The following is a 12,781-nucleotide window of genomic DNA, read 5'->3' as shown; positions in this document are numbered from 1 at the left end:
TTGAAATGGTGTGTTGTGTGTTTGTGTGCGTATGTTTCCCAAGCAACAGAGCTTACAGTTTGTTCATAAACATCCGATATTTACTAATAAGGAAAGTTTGTTTCTGGATTTGAGTTGTCATTTGAGTGAGATTTAGTCCACCTGTGACGGTAGGTCAGCCAGCAGAGAGAGGACTGGTTAGCGGAAGGAGGGCGGCTTGGTCCATTCTCTAGACCATAAGCTCATTGTGGGCAGGGAGTGTGTCTGTTTATTGTTGTATTGTATTCTCCCAAATGCTTAGTACAGTGCTCTGCACACAGTAAGCGCTCAGTAAATATGATTGAATGAAAACTGACCACTGACCTTAGCCCTGAGGTAAGACATTGGCTCTCCTCTCTGGCACAGGCATTTGGAGAGGAGACTGATCTTTCCCAGGGTTGAAGGTGCTAGTGGCACTTTGGGAATTACAGTTCGGTGTCCATCACCTGCTCCATATAGGAGTCCCGACCCTTTGGCCACGCCCCTAGGGCATCGAGCACCAGGAAGAGGGTAGCCTTTCATGGTGACCCAATCTGGTGGCCAGACGCTAGCTGCCTGGCTCTGGCCTGAGAGATACATGCGTCTCTGGCACCAGGGTCCTTGAAGAGGCACCCCACTTCATGAGCTTTAAGCTTCCTGGGCCATGTGGCTTGAGGTAAATCCAGATTGTTGTGTTAAGTGCTCTGCATTTCCTGATTGAAGAGCTCTTTCCCATGATTCCTCTCTCCTGTGCTTCTCATTTGCGCTTTGGAAGAGAGCCCTGGGGGTTTACAGGCAGAGGGTCTGGTCAGATTCCCCTTCGGAGTCCCAGCAGCCGCCTTCTGGTTTCTGAATCATCCAGGGGAACCGCTTGGTCTGAAAGTAAAGCCAATCTGGCTCTTCCCAAATCCGGCGCCCGTCCAGGGAACCTGACACTCCTCTGCCCCCGGGCTGTGAGCAGCCTGGGGGCCAAGTGGAAGAATCTGGGAGGCTATTATGTGGCGCTCTGCTTCTCAGGAACCTTCCAGACTGCCCAAATCCCCAAACGGAGTTCAATCCCCTAAAGGTGGTGTCATGCCCGTGGGTGGCAGCCGACAGCTGTAAAATAGAGGTCAGAGCAGTCGGCTTTAGGTAATCTCTTCAAATTCAGGGATAGCTTTTTCTCCCATGGAACCAATAGCGGCTTCACATCTGGAACTATTTCTTCCGAAGCAGTATCTGGATGGACCCAGCTGCTCTCTGTCCCGGATGCAGCTCTCTCGTGAAGCAGTCAGCCAATGATGACTTGGCTGTGCTTGTTGATTTGGAGCACTCGGCAGTGAAGAACAGTTTTTTGGTTGGCTATCAAACATGGTGAATGAAGAGTTCCAACTTTGTTTCCTGCAGTGGCCAGTGCAGTAAGATCAAAGGTCAGAAGGCCCACCATTCGCTTGTCTGAAGCTCCTTGACGGCAGGAACCACGTCTACTAACTCGATTATACTCTCACAAGCTCATAGAACAGTGCTCTGCCCTGAGAAGTAGTATGGCCTGTGAGCATGTGGACCTGTGAGTCACAAGGACTTGGGTTCTAATTCCAGCTCTGCCACTTGTTTGCCCTGTGACCTTGGGCAAGTTACTTAACTTCTCTGGACCTCAGTTATCTCATCCGCAAAATGGGGGTAAAAACTGCGAGCCCTATGTGGGACATGGACTGTGTCCAACCTGATTAGTTTGCATCTAACCCAGTATTTAGTACAATGCCTGGCACATAGTAAGTGCTAAACAAAAATCATAAAGGAAAAAGGCAGTAGGGCCCAGGAGGCGCTGGGCCCCAAAGCAGACAGAGACATACACACACACACACACACACTCTCATTCTCACACTCACCCTCTCCCACACTCACACACCCTCTTTCTCTCTCATTCTCGCTCTCCCACAGTCTCTTACTCTCTCATCACACTGTCACACCAACATCCATTCACACTTATACACACACCACTCTCTCACATCCTCTCACTTTCTTACACTTTCTCTCTTTCTCCCTATCTCACACACACACACACACACACACACACACACACACAAACACTCTCCCTCATACTCAATTGCACACCCTCACACCCTTCCTCCCACTTTTCTATCTCTCCCTCCCACAGCACTCACGGGACTGACAGATTTTTTCCATCCTTCCCCCACGCCCCCTTCCTCTGCAGGCCCGCGATCCACCATGTCCGTCAGCGTCCATGAAAACCGCAAGTCCCGCAGCAGCACGGGCTCCGCGAACATCTCGGTCTTCCACAAGCCCTCCCACCCGGACTGTGTCCTGGCCCACCTGAACACCCTGCGTAAGCACCGCATGTTCACGGACGTGACCCTGCGGGCCGGCGACCGTGCCTTCCCCTGCCACCGGGCCGTGTTGGCCGCCTCCAGCCGCTACTTCGAGGCCATGTTCAGCCACGGCCTGCGGGAGAGCCTGGACGAGGCAGTCAACTTCCACGACAGCCTCCACCCTGAAGTGCTGGAGCCGCTGCTGGACTTCGCCTACTCGTCCCGGATCATCATCAACGAGGAGAATGCCGAGTCCCTGCTGGAGGCTGGGGACATGCTGCAGTTTCCCGACGTGCGGGATGCGGCGGCTGAGTTCCTGGAGAAGAACCTCTTCCCGACCAACTGCCTGGGCATGATGCTCCTGTCAGACGCCCACCAATGCCGGCGGCTCTACGAGCTGTCCTGGCGCATGTGCCTGGCGCACTTTGAGGCCCTGCAGCGGAGCGAGGACTTCCGCAGCCTGTCCAAGGCAACGCTGCTGGACCTGATCTCAAGCGACGAGCTGGAGACGGAGGATGAGCGGGTGGTCTTCGAAGCGGTGGTCCGCTGGGTCCGGCACGACCCGGAGCGGCGCCGGGCCCACCTGCCGGAGCTTCTGGGGGGCGTACGGCTAGCCCTGCTGCCTGCCGACCGCCTCCGGGAGGCAGCGGCCTCCGAACCGCTGATCGTGGGGGACGAACGCAGCCGGCTGCTCGTGGCCGAGGCCCTGCGCTGCAAGGAACGGATCCTGCGGGACGCCGGGGCGGTCCCCGGCCCCTGGGCCCGGCCCCGCAAGGCCGGCCACACCCTGCTCATCCTGGGCGGCCAGACCTTCCTGTGCGACAAGATCTACCAGGTGGACCAGCAGGCCAAGGAGATCATCCCCAAGGCCGACCTGCCCAGCCCCCGCAAGGAGTTCAGTGCCTGCGCCGTCGGCTGCAAGGTGTACGTGACGGGGGGCCGCGGGGCCGAGAATGGGGTCTCCAAAGACGTCTGGGTCTACGACACTGTCCACGAGGAGTGGGCCAAAGCCGCCCCCATGCTCATCGCCCGCTTCGGCCACGGCTCGGCCGAGCTGCAGAACCGTCTGTATGTGGTTGGGGGCCACACAGCTGTGGCAGGGGTCTTCCCGGCTTCCCCGTCTGTGTCCCTGAAGCAGGTGGAGAAGTTCGACCCAGAGACCAACAAGTGGGCAATGGTGGCGCCCCTCCGGGACGGCGTCAGCAACGCTGCCGTGGTCAGTGCCCAGCTCAAGCTCTTTGTCTTCGGTGGGACCAGCATCCACCGGGACCTGGCAGCCAAGGTCCAGTGCTACGACCCGGCCCAGAACCGCTGGACCATTGAGGCGGAGTGCCCCCAGCCCTGGCGCTACACCGCCGCCGCCGTGCTGGGCAGCCAGATTTTCATCATGGGCGGTGACACCGAGTTCACCGCTGCCTCGGCCTACCGCTTCGACTGCGAGACCACCCGCTGGACCCGCATCGGGGACATGACAGCCAAGCGCATGTCCTGCCATGCCCTGGCCTCGGGGAACAAGCTCTATGTCGTGGGAGGCTACTTTGGGACGCAGCGCTGCAAGACCCTGGACTGCTATGACCCCACCTCGGATACCTGGAACTGCGTCACTACAGTGCCTTACTCTCTCATCCCCACCGCCTTTGTCAGCACCTGGAAGCACCTTCCGGCCTGAAGGGGCTGCCACCTGGGAGCCCACTGAGGTAAGGGCCATGCCTTTGCCCTTCAGCTTCCCGACCCCATCCCTGTCGGTCTGCTCCATTAGCCCAGCCGGGCCCTATTGGCTCCCTCAGCCGGTAGGGTCCCCCCTGGGGGGACAGGGCCCAAGGATTGTTCTGGATTGGACTGAGGGCTTACAGCCTCCACACCCTTCTGCCCATATTCCACCAGGACTGTGGGGGATAGGAACGGATGGGTCTGTCTTATGATTTACATAGTGGGGTCACCCGGAGACATTTCCGGTTCTCTCAGGACTCAAGGAGGTCACGTGTCCTGCTGTTTCCACTGCCTGCCGGGCTGTGGCCAAGGAAGATGCTCTTTCTCTTGGGGCGTCCCCCAGGGCCTACTGGAGGCTAGCTTTAGCGTCCCAGATATCCCCCTGTTCCGACCCGCTAGCCCCAAGGCCATCCAAAGTGTCAGCCATTTTGTCAACTTTTCAGACAAAGTGCATAGCCCGTCATTTTTAGAATTGACCTTGGCAGGGGTGGAGGGAAATCTGAGATGGGGGTAGATAGCTCAGTGCTTACTTCTTTTGGTTTCATGCAGTTTCTCAGAGAGTTGACCCTTGGGCTTGCATCAGGACAAGGTTGTACAGCCAGAGGCTCCAGCCCTCCAGAGCTCCTGCTGATCAGCCCAGAGCCAGGGGTTTCTGAAACACCAGTCACCAAGGAGGGGGCACTGCCGGGTAGGGGTGTGCCAGGAGAGCTGGAGCAAGGGCACTTTGAAGGGCTCTTTCCATAGCGTTGTCCCAGAAAGGTAACAGGGTTTGTGAGCAGAAACACACAGATGGCATCGCGGCATTCCCCGGATCCAGCCCGACACACTCTGCCTCGGGCCAGGAACCCAGGTGGGGCCCGTCAAGCTGGCAGAGCCACTTGTCGGATGATTTGTTGGGGAAGCAGGAGAGCGCCTGGGTCCTGTTGGTTGGATCGGAATGCTGCCAGCAGAAAGAGCCGGCTTCAGTCTCCAGCAGGGAAGATGGCAGTTTTTTGAATCTAGGGAAAGTAGAGGGCTCGAGGAGAGCCAGCCTCCTTGTCGGTCCTTGACTCAGCCACGGAAGAAGTGGTAATCCCAGTGAGGGTTCAAGGGGACACTAGGGAAGGCGAAGGGATTCACACATGAGGTACTCATCCTGGGGACTGCCTCATAATAATAATGATGGTATTTGTTAAGCGTTGACTATGTGCCAAGCACTGTTCTTAAGCACTGGGGTAGATACAGTGTAATCAGGTGGTCCCACAATGGGCTCACAGTGTTAAACCCCATTTTACAGATGAGGTAACTGAGGCACAGAGAAGTTAAGTGGCTTGCCCAAGGTCACACAGCAGACAGGTAGCAGAGCCGAGATTAGATCCCATGTCCTCTGACTATCAAGCCGGGGCTCTTTCCACTAAGCCACACTGCTTCTCTTCCCCCGCCCACCCCTAGAGCTGGGTAATGTAAGGGATTGCGGCCACAGCACACCCCTCTCCCAGCAAGAAGGCTTCCAGCCCAGGGCACCCACCATGCTTGCCAGCCAAGCGCATGAAGAGGAGGCCTCCAGGTAACTTCTGGGTGCCATTCAAGCACCCCTCTTGCTTGTAGGTGTCCAGCTGGCGGGGCTCTCGAGGACCATCCCGCGATGCAGCAGCTAGCTGGGTCTTCCCCCCCAGGCCCAGATGAGAGGCTCTTTCAGGAGCCGATCCATCTCTGGGGTTCAGGGTGGTGGGACAGCCAGGCAGAGGCGGAGAGCTTAATGCCTCAGCCTGAGAGATGCCCTGTCCTGAATGTTAATATGTTTCCTTCATTCACATGCTCCCATCCTCTGCCCATCCCATCCCCCTGTTGCCTAGCACCCACCAGGGTACCCCTTCTAATCTAATTAACAAGCCCTGGATCATACACGCTGTCAGGGGCTCTGTCCTTTTCTGCTCAGGACCCAGGGTCTCCTCTCGGAAGCCACCCCATGCTGGAAATTGAATTTTCCCAGTGAATCAGGGGCAGCTGCCCTCAAATGCTGGAAGGCCTGTGTACTGGCCAGGGCAGCCGGTGCTCTCTGTAGGAAGGAGTCTTAATTGGAGCAGATGTCTTGGCTGCTTAGGTCAGACCCAACCAAGTCCCTGGAGTTCCCCTATGGAGGGGAGGGGTGAGAGCAGGAGTGGCCCCTGTCTGGGATTTGGTACTGTCCATGGAGGGGGTTGGGTTGGACCTGCCTGGAATAGAAATGAAGTTTGTACTCTTTTGCTTCTTTTCCTCGGAGCCTGTGTGACTGCCTATGTGCGTGCCTGTCTCTTCTAGGCTTTCTCTCTCATGAGGACCAAAAGGGGAGTAAAAATTCCATTCTGGGTCTCCAGGGAACCTCTGGCTCTGAAGATGTTAGCTTGAGTTAATGCCTTCCAGAGTTCAGGTATCCCTAGATACCTCCTGTGAGAAGCACCCTTTGGTCAAGGGGAGGGGGAGTCGTCCTCTGGCAGCAAAGCGAAGCAGTCCAGCAAAATTGGTCAGTGGTGCTGGCGAGAAATGGTCTGGCATCCATCCCGGTGAGCCATGCTGCCTAGTTTCTTGTACTCCCCTGTCTCCCAACTTGGGGGAGGCGGGGGTGGCTGGCACAGGGCAAGAGAGGGAATCACGGGGCTGGAAAGTGGCCCATATGACTTAGTTGCCTAGCCCCTCTTTTCCTCAGGCCTCCTTAGCCCTACCCAGGTGCCTGGAGGAACAGTGGCCTAACGGCAAGTGATCAGGCCGTGGCCCAGTCTTCCTGGAGCAGGTCAGAGGCAGGTTGGGCTGGGGTCTGGTTGCACCATGGAGCTGGGAAAATCCTCAAGGTCATCTGAATCAGTCCCTTGCCTCTAGGAGACCTAACCAACTGAGATCATTCTGAGCCCGTTCCAGTCCTCTCATGATTTCCAGAGTTGAATGGGAAATCCTTCCTTATAGCTGACCGGTTTCTCTCTTGCTGCCACTTTAAGTCATTTCCCCATAAGTTAATCGGTCAAACAATAGTATTTATTGATTGCTTTCTATTTGCAGAGCTCTGTTCTATGTGCTTGGGAGAATACTGGTCTTCAAGAAGTGGGACAGCCCACTGGGAGTGGTCACTTCATATGGACCCTTCGCACCATAAAAGCAGTTAGCCACCCTACCTCAGCCTTCGCTTGGCCATGCTCAGTGCCCACAGTGTTGGACAGTTTCGACTTCCTGGCTCCTGCCTGAAAATCCTGGGCAGGAGAAACTGCCCATGTTTTTCCCTCTTGGTAACGGTAGAAGCAGCATTGCTCAGTGGAAAGAGCATGGGCTTGGGAGTCAGAGGTCATGGGTTCTAATCCCAGCTCCGCCACCTGTCAGATGTGTGACTTTGGGCAAGTCACTTAACTTCTCTGTGCCTCAGTTACCTCATCTGTAACATGGGGATTAAAACTGTGAGCCCCACTTGGGACAACTTGATCACTTTGTATTCCCCCCCAGTGCTTAGAATAGTGCTTTGCACATAGTAAGCACTTAACAAATACCTTCATTATTATTATTATCTTGGGAGTTGAGGAAACACACCTGTTTTTCCCCAGAGTAATGAAGCTAGATTGAGGTGGCCCACAACTTTTTTTTTTAATGGTATTTGTTAAGCACTTACTATGTGTCAAGCACTGTTCTAAGTGCTGGGGTAGGTACAAAGTAATCAGGTTGGACACAGTCCCTTATGGGACTCACAGTCTAAATTGGAGAGAGAGGATTCAATCCCCATTTCACAGATTAGGAAACTGAGGCATGGAGAAGTTAAGTGAATTGCACAAGGTCACACAGCAGGTAGATGTCAGAGCTGGGATCAAAATCCAGATCCTCTGACTCCCAGACTCATGCTCTTTCCACTAGCTGCTTCTCAGATGAGCATGACAGGCTGGGGAGTTGGTGATTGGAGGATAGAGACAGCCCTCCCCCGCCCCCCCACCGCCCTTCCTCCCACTACCAAATGGGAAAGAGTCTTTGAGATTCCTTGGCAAATACTGGTGGGGAGGGAGATGAACGTTTGAGCAAGCCATGGTGGAGGCCAGAAAAGGAGAGAGAGAGATGGTCTACTGGAAGGGTAGTGGTGGTGGTATAGGGAGGGGAACTGAGTTTGGTTAAGGGAAGAGGGTGATGGGAGAGGCCTTGGAGAGATTCTTTTGCAGCTAGAGTGCTGATCGGGTGAGTCTCCCCCACCCCACACACTTTTCCCTAGTCTCCCTCTGTTATCTTGTTCCTCTCCTCTCCCCACCATCTCCTGCTCTTACCATAGGAGAAGCAGTGTGGCCTAGTGGCTAGAGTACAGACCTGGGAGCCCTAAGGACCTGGTTTCTAATTCCAGCCCTGCCACTTGTCTGCTGTGTGACTTTGGGTAAATCACATAACTTCTCGGGGCCTGAGTTACCACATCTGTAAAATGGGCAGTATAATAAAATGTAATGTGGGACATGGATTGTGTCCAACCTGATCAACTTGTATCTGTCTCAGTGCTTAGTACAGAATCTGACATATAATACATGCTTAACAAAAATGTCATTAAAAAAAATGATTCCCAGTCTGTAGACACCCACCCCTGGCAGCCCAGTTCTCACGGCTGCACCTCCGTTTTCGTATTGAATGAGAACTTGAAGATGAATTCTACCACACCTCCTAGCTCTGTCCTTGCCAAGCATCCTTGCTGCTGCTGCTGCCACTCCAGAGAATCAATCCCACCGGTACTCAACAGACAATGGACAGGCAAACTGGATCCACTAGGAAAGGAAGTTGCCACAAAGCAGGCATCTCCAGAGGTCTGGGTTCTGGGGAAAATTCTCAGGCTGCCACCATTTCAGATTCTGCGGTGCATTGGGAGAGGAGGCGGGTCCTGTCAGCTGTACTTGTGAAATCAGGCGAGGGATCACACTGCACCGTGATGGGGGGAGGTTGTTACACTCTTCAGAGCTGGGAGCATCTGGGGTCCATCTTTCCACCGGGATCCCCATTGGACAGGCCAAAAATAATCCATGTCCCGGTTCCTTTTCACCGTTCCCACAGTGCCAAAGTTGCAGAGCAGCCGGCTCTTCCTCTGGTTGGTCATGTTGCTAACTGGACTCAGAGGTGCCAGGAGTTCCCATGTCCTTTTAGCCCCAAGGAATCTTTCATCTGTTTCTTCCCAGGAATCTTCATTGCACTGGTCCCTGGCAGCTTCAGGGAGGCCCCGCCCATCCTGTCTTTAGGCAGCATAGCCCCAAGGCTGAGGCGGGGCTGCGGCTGGGCACTACGAGCCCTTCCCTTGAGCCCTTGCAGCCACTGGACAGGCAGTGCAAGCTTGTAGGCTGGCTTGGGCTGGTTTCGTCCTCCTCGGTTCCTTGGCACGCTGCTGTCTCCAGCTCCTGGAAGGCTCCCTTGTCTGTGTCCGCCCCGCCTCTGGTGTCGGGTTGGTTCAGGAATGAAGGGGAGCTGATGAGAGTGACGGACCTTGGTCCAGCTCACCCTCCTCCCTTCTCACCTCCCCGACAGCTCCTTCCCTAGAGTAGACACCCCTCACCCCCTCCTCCCATAGTGTGATCGAATCATGTCGTGAACAGTGAAGAGTTGTCTGTCTGACTTTCCTCCTCAGATGCCGCTGTCACTGCCTTTAGCCTCATCTGTTGGCTGGAGCCTGCCTGGGGCACCCCCGGCCTTCTCCAGAGAGCTGAAAATGGAGCCTTCACACCCTCACCCCTTCCTTCCTCCCAGCATCCCCGACCTACCGAGGGTAGAGCCACGATCCCTACTCCGTGCTGGCCGGGCTGTGAAAGAGTGACCAGGCACTGATCACCGGACTGCTGGGGTCTTGACAGAAGAGAAGATGCTTCCACAGACTCCGGGTGTTGGGGGGGTTGGGAGGTGGGAGGACCCAAGTTCTTTTTTACTGAAGTACTTGTTAGGGGAGGGAAGTGGGAGAGAGGGATAAGGGGTGGGGGAATGGCTTTTGTTGAAGAAGAAAGTAGTAAGATCCTTAACTGTTAACACCCTGTTCTCCTCCTGAAAGGTCCAGAGGATGAAGGGGGCCAGAGAGGGTGCTCTGGGAAACGCCAAGGCCTAAGTAGGACATGCCACAGCTGGAGTTGATGACCTGCCCCCACCCACCCCTGCACACAGCAGCCGGGATTCGCTGGGACCTGGGATCCAAGCTTTGGTTTTGGGGGTGACGGGCTGGAGCTGAGAATGGTGGGTTTGAATTTCTGAGGAACGTTGTCAAAGGATTAGAAGAGGTTGCTCACAGGATGCACCAGGAAAGATTTCATTGAGGAGAGGAGTGGGTTGTGGGTGGGAGGGTGGCTGGCCCTGAGTGGGTGACTTTGAGGCAGCAGTTGGGGCTCAATGGATTCCCGAGACAGCTTTTGAGGCAGCAGAACCTCTTGTGTGCCCTTTCGTAGCCCTACGTGGGCTGTGGGCGAAAACTTCTTGATTAGGGAAAAGTGGGATGGGAGTTAGCTTCAGTGCATTCTGACCTTCCTTTTCCGAAGGAAGGAAGTACATCCTTCCTTCCTTCCTCCCACTCCATCAACAATGCCTCAAAATGAGCCCTTCCTGCTCCTGCTCAGACCAGGACCCTGGGGGTGGAGCAGTGACTGGTGAGAATGAAGTAGAGGGGTGCGCCCTGGTCAGTCAAGTGCTTGGATAACCCCAAATTGCCTGCCCCCATTTCCCTTTTGCACTAACAAGTGGGACTTCCAGGACCATAGTAATAGGTTCTGCTGCTCTGAATACCCCCTCCCCCAATCCAACTACTGCAGTTCCCCAGCTCAATGGAGCTGGACAGAGCCCTTCATAGCCAGAGGTCACATCTTCCAGCATGCCCTGGCTTCCTTTTGCCTCCCCAGAGAGCTGTGAGCAGAGGGCAGGGGAGGACTGAAGGACAGATGTGCCCCAGGGCCAGTGGGCTGTGTGTATCCAGCTTCTTGCTGGCACCACTCAGCCTGGAGAACCACAGGGCAACAAGATTTGTGGCCTTTTAATCTACCCTCCTCTGGGCAGGGAGGTACCACTGAGGGTTGCTGGGGTTAAGGCTTCCATGTGTAATGTCTGGCAGGGAAGTGAATTCTGTTCCCCCATCTGCCGGAGTGCGGCAGAGGATGGGTTCTGCACCTCTCCCCTTCTGGGAGTCTTGGGCCCAAGGAGGCCTCTCTGGTGACAAGCTCCAGTATGCCTCTCCATTCCCTAAGGAAGATGCTGGCACCTCGGTGGTCTTGGGCATCTGGGAGGGAGGAAAGGTCTCTTTCCACCTGTGTCTCGAGTTTTGGTGAGGAGTGACCAATGATCCCAGGGAGATCTCCTCTGGTTCCCCCAAACCCTCCTGGAGTTCCTGAAAGCACATACCCCAGTGACCTTGTTGGGAATGGTTAGCTGAGAAGAGCACACACACTTTCATACAGTCTTGGCTTGCTCAAAAGGTTTCATCCAGTTTACTGAAGATTGTGTAGCTTTGACCCAGTTTTCTAACAATAAAAGATTCTAGGAAATGTGGGACTCCTTGTGGGAGATTTGATTTCCTAAAGACTCTGGTTGAGCAGAATTGGCGAGCGTGGCAGAGGCAGGGGGTTGGGTGGGGAGGAGGGGACAAGGAATGTCAACAACCAGTGACTGCTCCCCAAGGGCCTGTTGGCAGCAGCAAAGGAGGAACCAAGTTACAGCTGTTTGGTTCCAGACTCCAAGTGCCCCCTGGTCCTGTGGGAGTGGAGGTCAGTAGCCCAGAGAGTAGCCTAAAGCAGAGGTCGGTTGATCTCTCTGCTGTATATGAATCAATCCATGGTATTTGTTGAGCGCATGCTGTGTGCAGAGCTTTGTACAAAGCAAAGCACTTGGGAAAGTACAATATAATATCTACAAGGCCATGGCTCCCATAATCACCTTCCCTCTTTTCCTGATAAAAGAGTGCTTAATATAGTGATCTGCACAAAGTAAGCACTCAATAAATACCATTGGTTGATTGGCAAAAATAATTTTATTGATTGAAATAATAATAGTGGTGTTTAAGTGTGAACTATGTGCCAAGCACTGTGCTAAATGCTAGGGTCTTGTCTTATGTTTTCGTGTCATCTCCGACCCATATCTACTCCTTGGACACAACTGTCCCAGAACCCCCCAACTCCATCTGCCATCATTTTGGTAGTATATCCATAGAATATTCTCAGTAAAAATATGGAAGTGGTTTACCATTGCCTTCTTCCATGCAGTCAACTTGAGTTTCTGCCCTGGATTCTCTCCTGTGCCGCTGCTGCCCAGCATGGGTGAGTTTTGACTTTTAGCCTTCCACTCCCTAGCCACTGCCCAAGCTCGGAATGGAATGGGTATACTTCTGCTTGACTCTCACTCCCATAGTTGAGACAGGTAAAGTACTGAAAACTCTCTGGTTGCGATCCTGAGAGGGGAAGTGCTAGGGTAGATACTGTTTAATCAGACCAGACACAGTCCCTGTCTCATGTGGGGCTCACAGTCCAAGGAGGAGGAAGAACAGGTGTTGAATCCCCATTTTACAGATGAGGGATCTAAGGTCACACAGCAGGTAAGAGGTGAAGCTGAGATTAGAACCCAAGTCTCCTACCTCCTTTATCTGCTCATACCCCATTAACCCACAGGATGAGTAGGATGTGAATATTGGCTGGCTCCCAGCCCAGGCTGACTCTGGGGGCCTCTTGCTTTTTCTCCCAACTCCTGGTACCGGCTCCACAGCTCAGAGGTTTGGCTCATTGCTGGCTGGGGTGAAACTAAACTGACCAACAAGACTGAGAAGGGGCCCCAGACACCCCTTCCTGCCTCCG

The 12,781-nt window shown here is 54.4% G+C and overlaps 1 protein-coding gene across 1 annotated transcript in view; it reads left to right on the top strand.

The window, feature by feature from the left end:
• KLHL25 (kelch like family member 25) overlaps positions 1 to 11,487 on the top strand; it is a 33,511-nt gene extending 22,024 nt beyond the window's left edge. The window contains exons 2-3 of the mRNA XM_001506786.5: positions 2,192 to 4,003; positions 9,595 to 11,487. Coding sequence (XP_001506836.2) covers positions 2,206 to 3,975 — 1,770 coding nt within the window. The 5' untranslated portion in view covers positions 2,192 to 2,205 and the 3' untranslated portion in view covers positions 3,976 to 4,003; positions 9,595 to 11,487. The remainder of the gene's footprint in view (positions 1 to 2,191; positions 4,004 to 9,594) is intronic.
• The last annotated feature ends 1,294 nt before the right edge of the window (positions 11,488 to 12,781 follow it).

The sequence above is a fragment of the Ornithorhynchus anatinus genome, chromosome 5, assembly GCF_004115215.2.
Source record: "Ornithorhynchus anatinus isolate Pmale09 chromosome 5, mOrnAna1.pri.v4, whole genome shotgun sequence".
Lineage (NCBI taxonomy): Eukaryota > Metazoa > Chordata > Mammalia > Monotremata > Ornithorhynchidae > Ornithorhynchus > Ornithorhynchus anatinus.
Note: the sequence above shows the minus strand (reverse complement) of the source record. Positions and strands in the feature narration are given on the sequence as shown.